General features: G+C 33.4%; 2 protein-coding genes across 6 annotated transcripts; both read right to left on the reverse strand.

Annotated features, from left to right (window-relative positions):
* Positions 1 to 860: 860 nt before the first annotated feature.
* On the reverse strand, positions 861 to 8,336 carry LOC102578269 (uncharacterized). Of its 3 annotated transcripts, none has more exons than XM_006360955.2 (16): positions 8,146 to 8,336; positions 6,279 to 6,380; positions 6,069 to 6,176; positions 5,899 to 5,934; positions 5,645 to 5,755; positions 5,439 to 5,522; positions 5,222 to 5,340; positions 4,706 to 4,807; positions 4,415 to 4,531; positions 4,268 to 4,333; positions 3,922 to 3,988; positions 3,463 to 3,516; positions 3,083 to 3,172; positions 1,526 to 1,552; positions 1,392 to 1,418; positions 861 to 1,265 (listed from the first exon to the last, which is right to left on the reverse strand). In XM_006360955.2, exons 2-16 carry the CDS (start codon positions 6,336 to 6,338, stop codon positions 1,107 to 1,109), a joined length of 1,227 nt encoding a protein of 408 aa, XP_006361017.1. In that variant the 5' UTR covers positions 6,339 to 6,380; positions 8,146 to 8,336; the 3' UTR covers positions 861 to 1,106. The 3 variants fall into 3 exon arrangements, with proteins under 3 accessions (XP_006361017.1, XP_015170589.1, XP_006361018.1); XM_015315103.1 differs by lacking the exon at positions 8,146 to 8,336 and adding an exon at positions 7,799 to 7,821; XM_006360956.2 differs by lacking the exon at positions 8,146 to 8,336 and adding an exon at positions 6,687 to 7,001.
* Positions 8,337 to 12,433: 4,097 nt separating this feature from the next.
* On the reverse strand, positions 12,434 to 18,363 carry LOC102578834 (uncharacterized). Of its 3 annotated transcripts, none has more exons than XM_015315106.1 (5): positions 17,907 to 18,363; positions 14,398 to 14,447; positions 13,938 to 14,015; positions 13,086 to 13,762; positions 12,434 to 12,905 (listed from the first exon to the last, which is right to left on the reverse strand). In XM_015315106.1, exons 1-5 carry the CDS (start codon positions 18,078 to 18,080, stop codon positions 12,835 to 12,837), a joined length of 1,050 nt encoding a protein of 349 aa, XP_015170592.1. In that variant the 5' UTR covers positions 18,081 to 18,363; the 3' UTR covers positions 12,434 to 12,834. The 3 variants fall into 3 exon arrangements, with proteins under 3 accessions (XP_015170592.1, XP_006361019.1, XP_006361021.1); XM_006360957.2 differs by having other exon boundaries at positions 12,434 to 12,812; positions 12,906 to 13,762; XM_006360959.2 differs by having other exon boundaries at positions 12,434 to 13,762.
* Between the last annotated feature and the right edge of the window lie 3,387 nt (positions 18,364 to 21,750).

Below are 21,750 nucleotides of genomic sequence, written 5' to 3' on the forward strand. Positions count from 1 at the left end.
TGTCCAATTTGACATCCATCCTTAATTTGTTCCCCATTGTACAATCTTTCATCACAAAATTAAAAATAGTAGCAAAGGATGAATTTATTTCATAAAATAGATCTTCACAAATTTGTTGTTCATTTTATATATGCTTTTATAAAAAATCTGTATTTCGCGCAATCTGAAAATATCATTTTCTTCTATTTAAGTGGTGACCATTTTCTCTCTCTATATATATAAAAACAACACAGTTTGAACCCTTGTTATGTACACAGGTTCGAACCTGGCCGTGTGTGCGAATAATTGTTTATTTTGTTCAACACTTATAACATGGCAAATAAATATACATCTCAATTCTGGGGAGTTAGTGTTGGGTTATGAAGGGTGAATAGAGCGGCATGCGGAAGCTTACAATTGCAATCAAGACGGTGATAAATAGGGCGGCATGCGGAAGCTTACAATTGCAATCAAAATGGTGATAAATTAGATGACAAATAAAGCTATACTAAAACATAGTATTATTAATATGGTTTGGCCAAACGACCTACATATGATAAAACTAATATAAAAAAATATAAATATGTTTAGGAGAAAATCTCCCCATAAACAAGACTCTTAAACGACTACATTGTGAATTTTATTGTGTTATGCTATGAAAATAGGGATCTTCAATTTATAGATCTTCAAATTTTTCCTCTAAGGAAAGAATAGACCAAATATGGAAGAATATTATATTTTCCTTTCCGGAAAAGTAAACATTTATGATAATGTTTTGTCTTTTCTTTTAGGAAAATATAAACTTCAAATAAGGTAAGAAAATCAGGGTAAAATCCTAACAGTTAGCTTATCAATTCCCCGAAAAGTACCACAAGAATCAGTAACGAACATCGCCTGCAATCGTTCAGGCAAAACGGAGTTGCCACAACCACCAAAACAATGAACTAATTATGGAAATTCAATAGGCCTATACGGTAACAATTTACTAGTTCCCTTGCAACTGCGTGTTCGTGGGAGTCGGAAATGACACGGCGAAAAGTATTGACATACACTCGGGTTCAGTGTATAGCCTCGTATTATAGTCTTTGATCAAGACATTGTATGCATCTATGATTATCAGTAAAACGTTATCTTAGCTTAACCTGTAATTTCGGTATTTGTTTGCGTTGTCGTTTACGTCTTCGGCTGATCGCTTCAACTGGATCCACCCAGTTCTTGTCTTCCTCTACAGCTCGTTCCCACCGATCCTTAAATATTTGTAGCTCATACATCGACTGTCGTCGAATCTGCACCATGTAAATACAATGACCACAAAAAAAACAATCTGCAGTGTCTTCAAAAAGGAACCATAACCAATTCTATTTCTGTCTGAAAATGTGTGGTAACTCAGCAGGATAGAAGCAACGTCTTACCTCAGATCGCACGTCAACAACGTGTCTCTGTAGGCCAAGAGAAAAGAAATCAAATGAAAGTAGTAATCAGCAAAAGTTTAGCGTCGAAAATTTCTCAAACTGCTTAAGCAAAGGAGCAGTAGGATGTTACATACCTTTGTAGACTCTTCAAGATCTGAACGCTGCACAAACATGACCAAATTTTAGTGGAGCAATTGAAACTAGCATACAACGTCGTAATATCGGTAAGAGTTTTAAAGTTATACACACTGCAATGTAAAGATTCTTGTGCGATAAGTGTAATTACTGTTTTATTTAACTACCGATGAAATGCTTATCATAGATATCTTTTAACAGTAATTTGATTATGTCAATATAGAACATAGAACTTGAACAGATAGAGTAAATATAGTAAATACGACTTAAACTCTATCAATAATAGATAAACAAACATTCAAACTTGGGCTCAGTTGGCAATTAAGCACTCTAACTTTGAGAGTGCACATGTAGGCACCCAGGGGCGAATTTATGTACAAATTTTGGGTCACCCGAACCCGTGGTCATCCGACTAAACTCGATATATTACTTCTATAATTATTAAAGAATATATTAAATTAAAACTTGTTGAACCCGTTCTCAAGATGGCTGGATGGTTCACTGGTATGACTGCAAGATTTCAACACAAAGGTCACAGGTTCGATCCCAGGCAGCCCCAATTTGCTTCAATTTGTTTTTATTAACTCAAAAACACGTTTTTCATTAAAAAAAAAGAAAAAAAGAAGGTAAATTCTGAAAGTTCTAAAAGTCAAAGACTTCAAAACATTCCTTCCCACCCACTTTTCAAGTTCCAAGTTTCAACAATATCTTTCTTCTTTCTTCAAATTTGTTTTCCAACAATATATTTCTTCTCTCTTCAAATTTGTTTTCTATTTTCCACACAAAGAAGAAGCTTCAAGTCTCCAACTTCAAGTCAAGAATTTAGAGAAATCATCATTGTCAAAGTTTAAGGTAATTTTAGTTTATGATTTCTCTTTTTAATAAACAAACTAACAAGATAAATAAATAAACAAATATATATATATATATATATATATCACTTTAATTTTAGGGTTTTCATATAAAAAATGTCATTACTTAATACTCTAGGTATATCAAATTTCTTCTAATAACTTTTTCTTTTAATATAATTTTTTTTTTTTTTACAAATCGTATTTAATATTTTTCTTATGAAAAAGCTATATTTGTTATTGCTAAAATAATTGAGGTCCTTCAAATTTGGAAGCCTAAAGTAGTTGTCTTTTTCTTAAAGGGGCAAAGCCGTCCATGACAATGGTGCACCCGTCTTCTTGAAATCCTAGATTCGCCTCTGTAGGCACCTGAATTGACAACTAAACACTCTAACTCGTCCTTATTGTGTCTCGTGGCATCAGATGCTGACATGGCACATCAATTTTGGTGGTAGCTCGATGACACTGATACAATGGAGGCGAGTTGAAGTGTCTAGATGTGCATACTCAAAGTTAGGAGTGTTTAGTTGCTAGTTGAGGTCACGTTAAAGTGTCTTATGTATGTATTATGTCTATATATCATCCTACACTGAAGTTTGAATAGGAACCTGAATGCAATTATATACGACATGATAACAAACACAGAGAACAACAAAATAATGTCTTACGACTCCAATTAAAACGGATATAGTAACGGAAGGTTACCTTCTTCAGAGATGGCCCTCCTAATGTTTGAATGCTCTGGTGGACAATATATTCACTATCAACTACTCCGACTTTTTTGGTTCGGTCCCCCTACAATAATTTCAAATTCCACATAAGTTAGAATCATGTATGCATCCACTACTTCCAAATAATGCTTGACAACACACTAAACAGAATTCTTCAATCCCGTTAAATAGCTTGCCGCCAACACACAAAAAGCTGCCCTCTTCATCAATAAAAGCTAAGCCGTTGACGAAAATTCATAAGGTTTTGACTTAGATGTGAATGACAGTTTAGTATGAAGAGATGAAATTGCAAATGTTAAAACGAGTGAAATTAAACTGAACTAAAACCAAGCAGCCACAAAGAAGTGATCTAACCTGTGCACAATAACCAAGTTTCATGTCCATTCCCCATCCATGAACAAGATCATTCTGATAGGAAGAATCAGTAACCAGAATTTCATTACACTAGGCTTGAATCAGTACATGCGTGGAAAACGAAAGCAGGTAAAAAAATGAACAAGCAGAGAATTCTTCAGCATGAGACGAAGTGTAGGTGAAACGTAATTGCGCAAAGGTTGGAGGATGCGTATCCAATAAAAATACATTTAACAGTGTAATAGAACTGAAAGTGGACAGTAACTAGTCATGAAGATTAGCAAGTGCACAATATCACGATGATATAGTTAACAGTTGCATTTTAGTAGCTAACGCAAGTAAAAGATAGTTGAGTCATCTCCCGGAGAACAATCCTCCGAATATTAGGTTAGCTTAAACAGAGATTGCTTTTTATCTAGACACGAACTGTAGTCAGCTCCGACAGAACCAGAAGTTTACCTGTATAAGATGCCAAGCACACACCCAAGCGGCTATTGAAAAGACTGGAGCCATCCCTTCCACAAATCTGCAGATAAAGAGTAAGGATGATACACATTCTCATAGATATTGAAACACTCAAAAAGATTTCATCAAATTCAACACTCTATTAAGCAAGATTTTATCCAAATTGTTAAAAAGAAAAGCATTTATAGAGCATAACTATAGGTAATGTAGAAATGAAAGCGTACGACACTGGAAAACAAGATATCCATTATATTAATTAATGTCAAGGAGAATGCAAATGCTTAACCAGATCGACAATGCACACGGCTCATAACAATTGTATTAACTGTATAAAGCTTACCCACTGCATGGAGGACCTTCGCTTTCACCTGAGCATTTTGTACTACCTCTGCTATCATACACTCGTCTGTTTAAATAAGAAGTGCATTAATATTCTCCCAAATATTCCAAAACATTAAATTTGAGGAGTCGGAGTATCACAGGTCACCTGTGGAACCTTTTTCTCTTTCTTCTTATTGTGATTCTATGATGTATTTCAGTTGAGTTCCGGTCCAAAGCTGGCTGGGAAATCTCAAGTCCTTCTGATTTCACGATTTCAAGGTACCTGAAAAAACAAAAGTGAAGGTCCAATAGGAAAAAAGAAATTACAATCTGGCAAAAGTTGATTGAATTTGAAAAACAAAAGCACACCAGGATTAAATTAGAAACTTATATCAAATATGTTTATCTGAAGATTATATATATCTAAATTAGGACATATTTTATGCAAGTGTTTTACCTTCCAGGATGGAAATTCTTCACGCCCAAATCTTCATCCCAAAGGAAAATGTAATCGTATATGGAAACAGCAGCAGGATGTAAGAACCGCTTTGCAAACCACCTGTGTAAAAAGGAAATCACAACAGTACCAATGAGTTCTTCTACTTCACAAGTATACAAGGTGATTGTAAATTTTCACGTGAAGAAAGTTCAGCATAAAAGGAGGGGTCTTAGACAGCCCTTCCAATCGTTGAGAGAACTCAAGAATTGTATTTCAATTAATTTTTCGATGTCAAAAGCATTAGAAGTTATTAACAGACTCAGTTGCAGCAATTAGAACTACTCTGCACTGTTTCTATTGAGAGCAGAACAATCACTCGTCCGCAAATTAAGATACTAAAGGCCCCCACCCCCTCCAGTCAGTGTGAAAATCAGCCTGCTTAATTTATGCCCCTCCAAAACCTCACGGGATTAGGAACACAGAAGTCGCCGATTTCAAACTACACAAATTTCAAACCATTCACGATATTCGTACCATTTAGTTTGGTTGTTTGCAGCAATATGAACGGCTTCTTTACTCCATTGGAGGTCCCACCAGCCATCAACATGTCCATCATAGTGAAACAAGATGATTGTAAAATTCTCTGAAAGAAACTGAATTAAAGTAAATCAGGCATCAGACATGACTGAAAATCAGAAAAAGATTAGTCAATTACAAGTTTCCCGAAACAAAGACGAGTAAGATGTTATACCTTTTGGACAAGAGTATCAACATTTTTCTTTTGTTTAATACCAACTGCCATTGCCAACAGGTTACGAGAACTAGAAACACTACCCTGAAAGGGGCAACACGGAGGGCGAAAAACTTGAGCAGAAGAGAAAAACTAGTAACAATGATTATAAGAGATACTAAAGGAGGATGCTATATTTATTCAACACTTAATGAGTAGAGAAACACCTTGGACTTTGAATTACTTGTAGACCATAGAGGCTTTAACTCTAGATCCGAACTTGCTTGGATAATACCACGAGGCAAACTGTTCAAACGTGTAATATCTACATCAGAATCCTGGATGGAAGAACAGAATGCATTAGAGTGATAATTGATACGAACTGTTTTCGGCTGAATACTTCAGCTCATCAAGAACTGGAAGCTAATAAGAGTTGGACAATTACAAATTTATATATAGAGAAGAACAAAAATGCAACTACCTTTGAAGAATAAAATGGATCCGATTTCGACTCCATCTGAAAAGGTACACAGGAAAGTATGGCTGATTGTATAGTTCTCAGGCACAATATAAGGTATCTCTACTTTCTCACATTCAATCATATAAATAAACGGAAAATTATGTAACGAGCAAATGGTAGCACCATCATACCTCTGTCTGTTGATACTGATAGTTAGTGGTCCTATACACAATTAAAAACATAATTGTACATATAATCCCCATAAAAGCAATCTGTTTCACCTTTATTCCACATGTTACCTGCAATTCCGCTCTCAATAGTTCAATATACACTAAACTTGGATGTTCCAAAAGAGGGAATAGATTATTTGTGATTTTTAACCCCACTATGCATTCACATACCCTGTCAACAAAGACTCTCTTTTTCTTCGTTGATGCCACCGCCATGATAGATGCCCTCATAGGCGACTATGCTATGATATAACAAAGGTTGCTCATTACAAGCTGCAATAATTACAATTTGATGAACACAATAGTGAGGAACAGTAAAAAGTGTTTACGAGAAATAGCCTATTTATGTAAAAAGGGGATTCAATATCTACAACATGCTCCTTGTTTGACCATACAGCAATAATTCAGATTGTGTGTCCAAACAGACTTCGGAACTTGGTCTAGTTAATTGTCTATAGGTGCAGCGCAAAGCAGTACCTCGTGGCACACCATGTGTTCTATTCTATAATCTATGTGGGGAGAAAGAGACTAAAAGGCTTTATATTCAGTGCTCTACAAAACATGAAGTGAGTTACTCACGCGCACACCAAGTCAGGTGGACCGACCATCATACGACAAGTCACATTTTGTATTGTTGTGGCACTACTTGCTCGTCATTTCTGCTCCTACAGAATAGCTGGTAATACCTCCGAAGGGAGGAGAGACCGTCCACACAATAGTTTTAGAGTAGGAGGAGCTCAGAGTTGGAATTCAATAGTCTAAGAAATGGTTATATCTGTGCTGACAGCTACCGGTATCATCACGATAGCAAAGAGGTGCAGCTACCAACTTCTACTAAGGCTGGCCATAATGTAATATGAATAAGAAACTTGGAAACAACAAGTAGAATGTATTCCCAAGTGTGGAAATGCAATGTCAGGCACAACTATGAGAATCGAAACTTAAATATCGTTTGGAAGACCTATTCAAGAAGCTTCCACGGCCCGAGCGGATCCAACACTTTTTGACACTGAAATAATTGTAGTTCTAAATGAATAATGTCCTCTGGAAGACCTATTCAAGAAGCTTATTAGGCTTGAGCCGATCCAAGATTTAAACTTTACGGATTTTAACACTGGTAACACTGAAATAATTGTAACTATGGGTGCAGATCTAGTATCTATTAGAATTTTTGTGAGTTTTCACATAAATATCTATATTCCCTAGGATGTACACAAACTCAGCGGAGACAAAAAAAACACTAGGTGATTTTTCCCATTTGTCCTAGCCTTGGTGGACAGAGTTATCTTGCTACCAATTGGAGGTGCAGGTATCCCGTGAAATTTAATCAAGGTGCGCAAAAGTTGATCCAGACACCACGATCATAAAAAGGCTCGAGAAAAATGGAACTACATATAAAGAAGACATCATAAAAAGTTAAAAATAAAAAAGGAGGAGGAATACAATTCCAGAATTAAGGTTCTTGCATCAACATTGAATAACCTTTAATTTTATTAGTTGTTAATTTTGCATGCAGGCATTAAACAGTATATATTTATTTATTTATTTATTCAATTCCACTGAGAAATATAAGCAGACAAGAACAAAAACTTCGAAATTTTCAATCCATTGAGTGATTATTCAATATCCCTAAATTCCAAAAATCATCAAGAACCCAGAAAAAAAAATTAGTAAATAAAAAATATCCTCACCGAATTATCAGTATTTTCTGCAAAAATAGATTTCACAGAAATAACAAAGTTAGAACTCAACCTTTTGCTATGCAAATTTTAAAAAAAATCACATTTGATGCCCATATCTAAAAAGAAACGTATTAAATCCATTTGAAGTGTTAAAATTAATTAATTAAATGAACTAATGTTTTAACAGAAACTTTATAAATTCAAAATTCTGGAACAATTAAATGAAGACAGAACGTTACTCGTGACTTTCAATTAAATAGTACACAATAATAAATATTTCAGCTCATGCAACCAATTAATCTGAATTTTTTTTTAAAAAAAATGAAAGAATAGAAGATAAGAAACTGGGAAAATACCTCATAATTCAGATGAAACTCCCCATAAAGAATAAATTTTTTTTAAAAAAGGATATAGTATATCACCGATTAATATGGGGAAAATGTGTATATATAGAGTTTGAATTGTATACAATCACTGTATATTATGTATACAGAGCTATAGAGATAGGGTCTTTGAGTTTGAGAGAGATAAAACTGTTGAAAGTGCCACGTTTAAGTCGAGTTTATACACATGTTACCACTAGGAAAACACACCGCCATGAAACTTGCTTTTTCTTTTTTATATTTTTTTTAAAAAAAACTTTATAAGGAAAATCAATTTTGTCTTCTTTTATATTACTCGCTCTGTCCTAATTTATGTGACACTTTTTGTTATTTATGTGATAGTTTAAATTTGACTGGAAATTTACGTATAGAATCTTTAATTTTTTTGAAATGAAATTTATATATTTGTAAACTATGTAAAAAGTACTATAAGTCATAATAATTGATAATTTAAAATATTTAAAAGATTTATGAAAAAATTACTATCAAAGATCGATAGATTTGAATCTCGAATTCAAAAAATGTCACGTAAATTAGAACGGTGGAAGTGTTTGGTTTTTATTGTTGTGACCACCCTTATAAGTTTTAGCAAATAAAGTTTTATATTAATATAATAATATTTAATAATTTATAAAGGAAATGACATGATGTCATTTTAAGTCACTAGAGAGGAAAATGTTAAATTTTGACAGATAAGACAACATGTTTAATATATGTGTAATTCTAATTCATATGATAATTAGTCTTATTTTTTCAATTATGAATGGTTGTTAGTAGGTCAGTCTCAACAATTTTAATTACAATTATGATTTGTTTTGTTCATGCAGAATTAATTAATAATAAACATAACATCTTCACTGTTTTGTTAGGTTATCTATAAATTATTTTTTTTTTCACAATTTAAATTTATACATTTTGATTTAAATTTTGTTACGAATTCGTCTTCACTTGTTATATGATTGTAATTTATATGAGTGAGATGGTCTTGCAATCGAAGGCGGAATGAGTTTAAAGGAGTTGTGGTATTTTCAAGTTTTATTTTAAACTTGAATTTAAATGACATATCTGTTCATAAAATAAGATAACGCTAAAATAACTATTGTCTTTAACTCTATAAATTAGATCTCTCTCATGAATGAGAAAAGGAAAAATCTAGATATAAACACAGGTTTACGTTTGATTTGGTTAGTTCAAGAAAAAAAATCCCCTTTTCTTCCCTCCAATCTACCTAAAGCAAAATTAACTATAGTACACAACAAATGTCTTTGGACCAATCAAGTAGGGGTAAGGGTTTGAAAAATATCCCAATTTTGATCGAAATTGTTGTTACGATATCAAGCTTTATAGAGGACCTATTACCCCCTGAACTATTTAATAGTGTATTTTTTTCCCCCTGAACTATTTAATAATGTATTTTAAAGGTATATATGTGCCCACGTGGACACATTACTATTTATAATTTTGCATTACTTTTTATATCTACGTGGGTAAATATATATGTTTAAAATACGATATTAAATAATCTGAGGATAATAGGTCTTTATTAAAGTTTGGTATCATAACAATAATTTTGACCAAAATTATGTATTTTTCAGACCTTTATCCCAATCAAGTATGTTGAATTGACAACTAATTTCCAAATTATTAAAGCAAGTATAATCCTATCACAAAAAGTAGTAGTAATTAAAGTAAAAGCTACTATTGGCAGTAGGTGGGGGTTTTTTTTTTCTTTCCTTTTTTCAAGATGTAGGTGGAGCTTCATCAAATATAGAAATTAGAAAATGTGTACTGAGCATGTAACTTAATTAATCATTCTCTCTAATTTTGTTTGTAATTATAATAATTACAAGAAGCTATACCAACAAAATTATGTCATCTTTTACAACCCATTTTAAAAATTATTTTTACTACATTTTCGTCCATTTTTACTTATTTAATATTGACTTAACACATTTCTTAAGAATCAATAAATAGAATGACAATTATTATACTATTCTTTGAATATAATACACTCAATATATTGGGAAATGGCTTTAGTTACAGATTACATGATACTAATTGACGAGACTCGCAACGAAGTCAATGCTAGATTAAAGGTTTGGAGATAAATTCTAGAGTCTAAAGAGTTCAGGTTAAGTCAGATCAAGATTAATTATTTGAAGTGTAAGTTTTAGTGATTCCACACATGAGGTCGAGTGCCACCTATATTTTTTGTACTTCAAAAATCATATTATTTTGTTGTCATACTATTTATTCCTATGTATATTGTATAGTATTCTTCATTTCACATTATTTTGTTATTGTTAATACTCTTATTTGTATTCTCTTTTTCAAACTACTTGAATATGCTCTATTTTAAGCTAAGGATCTATCAGAAATAATAATAATAATTGTTTACATTTTAATCTTTTTTAAATAACAACTATTTTAAATCCGCTATTTTTAACGAACACTCCTATTAAATGATCTAGATTCCACATGAAGTAATCTTTTTTTCCTTTAAACTTGTTTTTATGGGAAGATCACATCCAACATAAATCATGTGAGTTGATGAAAAAACCCGAGTAGTGTGTCTTGCCTTTGTTACAATAAAAAGGATAAAGGATCAAGACTTGTGACTTTTGATAAGTTTTTTTTTTTTGTGTGGTTTTGAATTTTTTGGACGTGCATAAGATAAAATTTATTAGTATAATCATTCAAGTTACGTTAAAGAAAAAGTAAATTATACTACTAAACAAATCTCGTGTAATAAGTTCTATTGAAAAAATATGCGGGAGTTTCAACTTGAGACTAGGGAATTTATTAGTACTTTTTATCATGCTTATGATCGTACTTCGATTATTTTTTTATCTTGTTATAATTACTGTTGTTTAGGATTGAATTTGTCAAGTTATCTAAAGTATTTTGGCATGATTCTTCATTTTCATTTTTTTTTTCTATATTGCTTTGGACTGTTTTTTTCTTGAATTGGGGATCAAAATCTGTCTCTTTATCTATGAACACCTACTGATTAGAAGAGCAACAACAATAATTACATCTTGATCACAAACAAATTGGGATTTGAATTTTGGAGGAACAATTTGACAAATTTACTTCTATTTATACAATTTTTAAAAATCTTTTACCAAATTAATCACTCTCCTCAATAAACGTTCACTCCGTATTTATGTGTTTTTTCCATCAAATTTAGATTTTTTTTAATTGAAAAATATTAAATAACTTTATTTTTTTTTTTATTTTTTTGGGTTTTATTATTTTTAATAATAATAATGATAACTAAAAAGGACAAGAAGGAATATTATTTTCCTCCTTTTAACTCCATATTGCAAAAGTCAAATCTAGTACTATTATAATTAAGAATTTTCGTGGATATTATTGGTTGTCATAGTCACATACACATTGCGCTTTAATATTCTTTTTTCTTAATTTAAAGAATAATTCCACGATCCTAGTTGGCTAGTCATCCTCAATACAATTGACATAGCCATATGTACTTTTTTCTTTATTTTTCACAGAAACACACCTAAATTATCGCAAAAATCATCAATTACACATGTAAATTATGTGGAGGTCTTGTAACCCTGCTGAAATTACACAGCTAAATTATGGCAACAATTTTAGCAAGTCCACAAAAATACACCAGAAAAATGGATGTTTTGTCGTCCAAAGAATCAACTATTTTCCCAACACCAAGTTTGTGAATAAGTGATTGTTTGATAATGAGCAAGGAATACCCATTGTTCCTGTTAGAGTGGTTAAAAGTCTCACATTGGTTGGGAAATGGACTGGTGGTCTCCTTATATGGACTTGGGCAATCCTCTCCTCATGAGCTAGTTTTTGGGGTTGAGTTAGGCAGGCCTAGATGTCATTTTTTTACATGGTATCAGAGCTAGATCCATCCTTGTTTGGACTCTCGGTCCACGCTCCAGTTGGGCCTGGGCATGAAGGGGGGTGTTAGAGTGGGCTAAAGTCCCACATTGGTTGGGGAATGGACTGGTGGTCTCTTTGTATGGACTTAAGTAATCCTCCCATCATGAGCTAGCTTTTGGGGTTGAGTTAGACTTAGGTGTCATATCTTTACAGTTCCGTTAAACAAGATGGATTGAACTCATAATTCATTAGATGTTTTTTATGAATGTCAACTAAGTATTACTTAGCTCCCGTCCCGGTTGTTCAATCATTTGATTTTGGAACTCCATCATACTTTTGGCTAAATTTTTTTTTTATTACTAGTACTTCCCTGAATATGAATTCAGAATTTAGAAATGGCACATACTCAGAGCTGTAACAATGAAGAAGTCTCCATTTTATAAATGTCAAACTGATTTGAAACTAAGTATTCACAACTTGAAATGATTTTCACATTTGGAGTCCAGTTGCAAAATGACCATGAAAGATATAGGGTTGAGAGGGAGGGGGAAGAAAATTTGTACATGAAAAAAGAGGACTATGCAACGTGCAAATCACCTCTGCGAACTCTTTTACTATCCTTCGTTACCACCTCAGATCGATGTTCCTCCTTAAACGGAGTTTTAGGTCGTGTATATGTCCCTTGTACCCTTTCTTAGCAGCTAACAATGACTGCAATCGAGCCTCGGAATCAGCATCACTTGGTTTATGATCATCTCATCCAACGATTCCTGCAATGCTATTTACATCGTTTCAAGAATTGGATTGAAGTTTGGATTTGGAGGGGCGAGGGCGAGCACTTCTTGGCTTCACGGGCAGATTACCTGTTGTTGAGAATGTGAGCAGAGAAGAAGTAGTTGTGTGGTAAGAGCTTTTATAATGGTCATGATATACTTTAGTGACAATGTCTCTGAGAGCCACAGCTGACTTGTGTTCTCTCGTCCTCTTTGAGTAAAATACAATGGCGTTGGTTGCTAGCAAAAGTAAATCTCTAAAGAGTTCACCTGGTGATTTGATGGAACAGCTGACTAATCTTGATCTTACTGTTTCAATATCCATATGCTGCTTGATCATTTCCTTATATTTAGCTCTCTTCTGACTATCGCAATGATGCCTAAAGACCATAGCCGCTTCATTCTGTATAATGGAATTGAAAATTGCCATCAAATCGTCATTCATCAACCTAGATAATCCTTCTTTATTATCCTCTGTCGCAGTAGGCTTAATACTTTGGTCGCAACTGGTTGATGTTTCCTTACAGTTGGAAAGGGAGATGCCACTGATTGAGCACACATTGTCGCTCTCCCCAATACTCCTTTTGACATCCGAACCAACGTCTTTCCTTTTTCTCTTCCTCAAAGCCCTTCTTCCATTTCCATTGGTAGTCTCTGCTTGATTGCTTATATTTGGAACTTCAGCGGCCTCACAAGACTCCGAGCATTCTAGTTTTGAGTTTATCTCATTAGCCGAAGCTACTGCAGGACTCTCAAACTCGGGCGAAAAGTTGGTCCTAGTACTGTCTAGCATGAAGTTGCCAGCACATAAGCCATCTTTGCCAATAGATTCCATGCATTCTGACTCATGAGCAGCGGGTGATTTAGTGTGAGTACCGGAACCATAATTAATCTGAGAAGACCGTTCTTTCTCAGCCTTCAGGCTTTCAATCTTTGTGACGAGAGACCTGAGATTAAATACATAAAATTTGAGCTAGAAAACTGAAGTGAAGGGACAAAGTTCTCAAATCAGAAACCACCTGTTAGGCTGCGGAAATGTAGATACACTCAGTATGGTCAAGAAACATAAAACACGGTATATTTGAGAAGCACAAACCTAAGACAGAGAAGCATTACACTAACCCAATTGAGCTTTCCGATTTCACCAATTCACGCTTCAGTTCTTCAACTCGTCTCTTTCTTAGCTCTTCAAACCAAGCACTAAGAAAGCGAAAGGTAAAGAAATGAGACATCGATTACAGTAAAGGATAAAATACTAATGTGTAAATTTTTCTCCAATTTATATTAAGTGAAAAGAAACCATATAATCAATCACAAACCTTAGCATACAACAACAACATACCCCTACCTTGTGGAGGTAGAGAGGCTGTTTCCAGAGGACCCTCGGCTTGAGTACCGCATACCAAAGCTTAGTATCGATCCTAGGCATAATAAATTCAAACGCCAATTCTTTTGGCACGTGCTACCAATATACTAGTAGCGCAGTCATAAGCTGAACTAAGCATTTTTAGAAGCCATAGCTGTGACATGGACTCGATGCACAAAAGTAAATTAGCTCATGAGTTTGAAGAAATTGACTCACTTGCAGCCAGCGTAACGCTTTTGTAAATCCTCATACTTGGCTTTGCAGGCCTGAAATTAAGTATTTTTTTTGGTCAAATCAGCATTTGATAGAGTAATTGTATGCTTAAAGATAAGGATGGTGAATAAGAGGAGATCAAGAAAGACAACATGCCAGTGAAATAGATTACTTGCATCATTTCCCAACGGTTTAACTATATATGTAAAACTAGGTACTCTCCTTGTAACGACCCATTTGATCGTTTTGAGTACTAGAGCTTTTTATTTCATAAAATACTTTTCGATAGATTTTAAATGAGTGTTTTGGACTATTCGTAATTATAATTATGAAATTAGTGGGGTAATTTTAATAATTTATTTAGTTGGAGGTTAAAGGAAATAACAGTAAAATTAATAGTGGGTCACTTTTACCACTTTATAGTTGGTCTTATATAATAATTAGAGAGTAAATATTCTGCAGAAGGAATAAGGGTTTGAGGCGAGTAAAACGGCGATAGCATCAGGTAAGTTTTCACAAACTCTGCGTGCGTTCATATGTTGGATTTGATAAATACATTAAGACGTCATATTATGTATATTGTTGGATATATAGAGAATGATTGATTATAGCTGAAATTTTGGGTTCTTTAAGGCTAAACGACAATTCCTATTTGCTATGTCTTTTAAATTGGATGATTTTGGAATAAGTTTTTGGGTGGGTAATTAATAAGTAATGATGACTATTGGGGAATGATAATTGGCAGTATATGATAGATTTAGGGGTTAAAATACATGGTTGTTTAACTTACTAGTGGTAACATGGTGGTCCTTATTTTATTGTATTGTTATAGGATTATTATTATGGCTATATAAGGATGACATTGAATAGTTAAAGGTGCATGTGATTGGAAAGTGGAGATCAAACAATTATGAGGAGAAACTAAGGTTGTACAATGACTGTTAATCAAATTTAAGTTCTGGACGTTGCTGTTAGTCTGCCACTGGTTTCGCAACCAGTGGCTTCCACCTTTATATATTAAAATATTTTGTTCTCACATTATAGAATATATTGAGATAGGTAATTAAATATTAGGTGTATTGAATTAGTTAAATTTCACTAAAGTTATGCTAATTGGAGGAGTTAAGACTTACCCTTAGGTTTGAACTTTAGGAAATTGATTATAAAATTAGGTGAGTTTTTGGTGTCACGTTCCGACACGGTATAATTGGATCGGAGTGTCACGTTCCGACACGGTATAATTGGATCGGAGTGTCACGTTCCGACATGGTATAATTGGATCGGAGTGTCACGTTCCGACATAGTATTTTTGGATCGGAGTGTCACGTTCCGACATAGTATTTTTGGATCGGAGTGTCACGTTCCGACATAGTATTTTTGGATCGGAGTGTCACGTTCCGACATAGTATTTTTGGATCGGAGTGTCACGTTCCGACATAGTATTTTTGGATCGGAGTGTCACGTTCCGACATAGTATTTTTGGATCGGAGTGTCACGTTCCGACATAGTATTTTTGGATCGGAGTGTCACGTTCCGACATAGTATTTTTGGATCGGAGTGTCACGTTCCGACATAGTATTTTTGGATCGGAGTGTCACGTTCCGACATAGTATTTTTGGATCGGAGTGTCACGTTCCGACACGGTAACATTAAAGGAAAAAGATACTGAATTAACTTAATGTACTCAATCTCAATGAACGCATTTCCCAAACGAGTGTGATGTGGAGGCATGAGTCCTCGTGTGTGTGCTTGATATTGTGATTGATTACGTACTTGCTTCAACTGTCACTTGTTCATGTTGTTGTTTCTTATCACCTGCTAAGTGCTATAGTTGACTTTATACTATTATTCATTGTATATTAGTTTCTATTTTGGGTTGGCCGATGATACCTACTCAGTACATGTTGCCCCGTACTGAGCCCTACTTGTATTTTTCTTTGTTTTCCTTTTATAGAGTGCAACGAGTGTACCAGCGAATTTGACTCGCCCTCAGCTCTAGCCAGTCTCAGCATATCAGGTTTAAGGGTGAGCTATTTATTCGAGCTTGTGTTGGATTCTCTCGGTCATGACTTGATGTCTATAGCTTTCGGACACAAACTACTTATTTCATTTATTTCGGTGTCTTTGATACTCTTAGACTTAGTATTTAGAGATTAGATGTCCTTGATGTGATGACTTTCAGGTTTTGGGGATAAGGTGTAATAGACTTTAGAGGTTGATTTGATTGGTTACTTTAACAAGTTGTGAGCTTCCGCATTTTATTGTTATTTGGAGTTGAATTATTGATATATGTTGGGGTTTAAGTTCCTTGGTTTGCCTACTTAGGAGGTTAAGTGTGGGTGCCACTCACGACTCATTTTGGGTCGTGACACTCCTTATACGGGCAATTTCGTGTATCGTCAATGCACTATTCCTCTATCGTTTATCGGGAAGCATGAAAAAATCAGCTTCCAACATATCCAATGTAATCTCACAAATGGGGTCTAGAAAGGGTAGTATGCACGCAGACCTTACCCCTACCTACTTATGAAGTTAGAGAACGGGAGGACGAAGTCACAGGAGATTAGGTATTATGCAAAATGTCAAAATAAGGGATATTGTTGACTGGTACAAGAATATAATTCCTTGCTTAAACTTTCTTTCTACTGGTTGGCTTACCCTGTGTTTCAAGAGCAAATACCGTAGTGAGGAATAGTGGTACCTCTATTTGTTTGGTCTAATTAAAAGATTATTCATCACCGCAAGCACTCTTGCTTAGTTATCACTTGTCTTTGCTTGCTTACTTCTGAACAAACCAGGCCCCTAGTGGTCCTTATCTTATTACGCCACACATGGAGACATCTCAAATAGGTAAATTGGTTTGGAAAGACGGGAAAAACATCCATTGTTTAGGTTTTTGAGTAGCTAAAGTTAAGATAGAATAGGTCATCACATCCTGGGTTGAAGAATGAGCAGTTTTAAAAAGAAAATGACAAGGAGAGTAGTAACATCGTATTATCCATCCGAAGCAGTAGCAAGCCAAGCACTGGTCTTCTTTCTATCTTCTGGCACATACTTATGAAGTTAGAGAGGTTGTTTATGAAAGAGTCTCTCCTCGACTCAATCAGCCTCAAATCTTTGAAATGAGAAACGGAAATGTTAATAGGGAACCAAATACAATACAACTTGAGATATTAGTTACTACAGTATTATTTATACGACATAAAACGTAAAGTCTATTTTAAAAGTACAATTTATAATTGACTTATCCCAATTAGTTACTACAAGGGCCCCACAAAATCTATTTCTACATAAAAATAAAATAATTTTAAAAGTTAGGTACTACGTTAATCGCTATATCAAATAGTAACTGATACTATTAGACCAAACATTAGTATTTACTTTTACTAATTAATTTGGTTTTTATTATTAATAATAGTCATTTTCTAAAGCAAATTTATTAATTACATTCAATCATTCTGTCTATTATTTTGAACGTGTCAAGTCAATAATGAACGTAAATTAATGTAAACCTGAGGGGTGAAGTAAATGTTACGAGAACGAAGCTCCAAAGCGACGATGTTCCAGTCTTGTATCCCATGCCGGAGAATTGCGCCACCTAGGATTAATTCCTCCCAAGTACCCCACATCTTCTTTCTGGGCCCTACTTCTTCCCTCATACGTGTACGATTCTCAACAGTCTCCATCCACGTGGACGGCTCAGATGATTTTAGAGGAACAAAGTTTCGAATTTTATACCATGCGCACGTTAGCTTCAACCACCGCCGGCACCGGCGAAACTTGACCAGGTTTAGAGTATTTCGTACCGCGCGCAAGTTAGTATCAATCGCCGATACGACCACATCGACGGTACCTCCGATGAACTTGATCGGGAAAAAAAAAAGGATTTTCCGGTGTGCAAAAAAGTGATTTATTAGAAAAATTTTGTGAGGTGATGAAGAAAGAAAAGGTGGAAATCTGATTATACAAAAATGGTTTTTTATGGCAAAGGAAAAAAAAAAGATGGAGAAGAATATAATTTTTTTTTAAAGTTGAAAATTGGGCTTTGGAAATGAAATCTGAATTGGGCCCAATTTTGGAGGAAAACGATAAGTTGGACAATTGGCCCAATACTTTCAGACATCCTACTGCTTTTCTTGACCCAATAGTTATTGGAAAAATTACTTGGGTGAATACTTATTAATAAATAATTACTTATTTTAACGATATTTTTTTGGATAAATTACATATATACACACCTTTTCTTTCCTTATTTTCTATTATTTCCTACCTTTTTAAAATATTACATAAATTCCTTATTTCTCTCAAATTCTCCAATCTTCCGGATACATAAACATCTCCACCCAAAACTACATTTACCCACTCCTTTTTTAACTCCTTTAATCTCTCCCTAATTTCACTCCACGTGTTTATCAGTTACAATTTTCATATTAATTTGATTTTCAAAATGATTCTCTTTCCATTCAATCAAGTTCAAACTACCCAATCGATACTTTTTTCTTTTCTGTCACAGAAAGGACTTAACAACAAAGTCTTATTCTTTAACGTGTTCTCTCTTACTAATGAATACTTTCTCATAATTCTTACTGAAAAATGGATCATGAGATCTATCATTAAGCAATATGCAATCAATGTATATATATATATATCATTTATGTGTCTTCTTTTAATTTTGAATTTTCATTCTCTTTTAGGATTTTCGGTGATAAGGTAGATGCATATCTTCTTCTTTTTTCTTCAAAATTTTGTTGTTTTTTTAAAAAAAGTAGTGTTTCTGCTTCTTCGTATTGCCGTTCATTGTTTTTTTTGTAATTTTCTTTTTATTTTTTTATCTCCTGATACATAAGAGATGATGCTACTTCTTTTAGTATTGGGATTACCCAACTGTCTTCAGACGTGGTATAGGACTTCTGTTAACCTTACCTATTGTTGATTACCCAATTAGTCGAGGAAGGATCCATCTTGGAATCAAAATCGATTGTGGAAAAACACATAAAAAGGGGGGAGAATGTCGAGTTGTTGGTGGCTCCAGTAAGGGCTTTATGCCGAGATACATGGGTGATGACTGACGCCATTGTTGAAAGTGGAAAAAAATTGTGGGAGTCGATACAAAGTAAAATAGAAAGTGTAGAAAGATTTCTTTATCTTTTTTTTTTTTTTGCTTTCAGCAGACCAAATAGTTGATTTTTTATTCAATTTTTTCTTGTTCATCTTTTTTGATACATATGGGTTTAGATTTTTAATGTATCTAGTTATTTTTGTTTCTTAAATTAATGTATGATGTCTTCGTTTTAACGTTATGATACATTGCAATTTCATCATCCACTTGCTTAAATATTAATTTTGATACATAAGTTTAAGTTATTGAAACGCAAATTAGTATATATCTTGATTATAGTTATGTTCTTGGACATAACTATTACAAATTTCGTTATCTTTTATTACCAGATACATACACTCAAACTTATTCAACTAGAAGGTCATGTATATGTAGACATTATCAAATATCATTGTTGATATATAAACACTAATATTCTTATAACAATATTCGTTTGCAACTCACCACTGTGTTATGTATCAGATAAAAAAAATGTTATTGAGAATAATTACATGTATAATGTATCTTTTATAAAACACAGTATTCTCAAGCAAAATAAGATAATAATAATGTATCATGCACTAACTTTTTAGGTATGATACATAAGTTTGAATTTATACTAAATGTATCCGATACATAGCTAACGTTTTCAACTTTTTGAATCTGTTACGATTTGGGAGAGATTTGAGAGAAGAAAAATTGAAATTTGAATTGTTTGAAGTTCCTATGATTTGGGAGAGATTGACATCAAATTGATTTGCGTGATTTGGGGAACTGATATTTAATTTTATGTTTAATTTCCTTTTTAATCTAAAATGATAAGTTATCTAATGTATCAACTGTTATGTATCTAGATGAATGTGATGTATCCGGATGACACAAATTTAAAAGGATTTTTGTAAATTGGAAAAAGGTAAGGACAAGATGTAATTTGCTTCGGAATTCCTAAAAACATGTATTAAATTCATAACATAATGAATCAGATACATGACATTGCTTTCTTTTTACTGTGATACATTCATAATTGCAGTTTATTACAGTAAACATAACTTTTCACAATCATGTTGTTTCAGATACATTATTATCAAAAACAAAATCATACATTTTATAAATAGTGTATCTAAAACATAATATGTTGTACCAGATTCATAAATTTTTATATTTTAACAATGTGAACAAATTATTATCAATTAGAAATGTACACAAAGTTGAACAAAATTTTATTTTGAATAGTAACAATTCAATTTATTGTATCAAAAATTCATAAGCTAACAATATATTGTAGTGTAGATTATTGTATCAGTGGAAAATCTATAAATTGAAAATTATCAAACTGGAACATCAATGCATTCTTAAAAAGTCTATTTCAACCATCTTTGAAGAAGAACGTATAAGTTCGTCTATTGTGACCTTCTTGTCCATAACGTCTACAACACTCTGTGTGTGTTGTTAGCTTTTCATCTGATTTTTTTCCTTTGATTTCTTAGTCATTCAGACATCCTTTTGTTTCAAGGTGGCAACATAATTTCTTCCAAAACAAATTCTAGAACTAACCAATCTTTTTTATCCTACATTAGAACCATTGGAACTTCATGTGTTTGCTAATGCATCTGATTTGTAGTAAACAGAGCAGTAGGGACATAGATCGGTAACATTTTTGCTCTTTAAAACAACAATTGTGTATGAGCAAGGTATCTCGTCAAGTTGAAATTTCCCACAATTACATATTTTTCGCTCAAGGAAAATAATGTATATTTGTCTACTTTCATACAATGAAAAATAAATTCAGAAGATGCAACAACCTGCAAACATTTAAAAGTTAGCAATACATTACATAATAATTCACTACAAAGCAACTAATGTCTCATTTACCATTCAAAAATATAGTATAGTGAATTGCAAAAAAGAAAAAGATACATTAATCACTAATTTTAATATAGAATTAATAAAATAATTATCTGATACATCTTCTTGTATACACTTTATTACATGTATCAGATACACATCAACAACCTGATACAATAAATGTGACAATAGATAGTAAGAAGCTCCTTAAGAGAGAAGAATTGATTAATACATGCTTTTGAGATCTGAATATAATAGTCACTAATTTGTTATTTCTTTTTTTCTTAAAAACAAAATTGTTACGCATTCTTCATTGAAAAGATACATATAACATTGAAAAGTCGCAACCGTGGATTTGTCAATGGAGTATGAAGGGACCACAAAGAGATACAACTCTCATAATGATTAACACT

Source organism: Solanum tuberosum, unplaced genomic scaffold (assembly GCF_000226075.1).
Source record: "Solanum tuberosum cultivar DM 1-3 516 R44 unplaced genomic scaffold, SolTub_3.0 scf00338, whole genome shotgun sequence".
Taxonomy (NCBI): domain Eukaryota; kingdom Viridiplantae; phylum Streptophyta; class Magnoliopsida; order Solanales; family Solanaceae; genus Solanum; species Solanum tuberosum.

Excerpts from the sequence above, each read along its gene's own strand:
- LOC102578269 (XM_006360955.2), bottom strand. The coding sequence starts at position 6,338 with ATGAGGGCATCTATCATGGCGGTGGCATCAACGAAGAAAAAGAGAGTC. Across the intron at positions 4,532-4,705 it reads AAGAATTTCCATCCTGGAAG|GTACCTTGAAATCGTGAAAT; the intron begins GTAAAACACTTG and ends TTGTTTTTTCAG. Across the intron at positions 3,517-3,921 it reads GTGCTTGGCATCTTATACAG|AATGATCTTGTTCATGGATG; the intron begins GTAAACTTCTGG and ends TCTTCCTATCAG.
- LOC102578834 (XM_006360959.2), bottom strand. The coding sequence starts at position 18,080 with ATGGAGACTGTTGAGAATCGTACACGTATGAGGGAAGAAGTAGGGCCC. Across the intron at positions 14,448-17,906 it reads ACATTTACTTCACCCCTCAG|GCCTGCAAAGCCAAGTATGA; the intron begins GTTTACATTAAT and ends ACTTAATTTCAG. Across the intron at positions 14,016-14,397 it reads AAGCGTTACGCTGGCTGCAA|TGCTTGGTTTGAAGAGCTAA; the intron begins GTGAGTCAATTT and ends TCGCTTTCTTAG.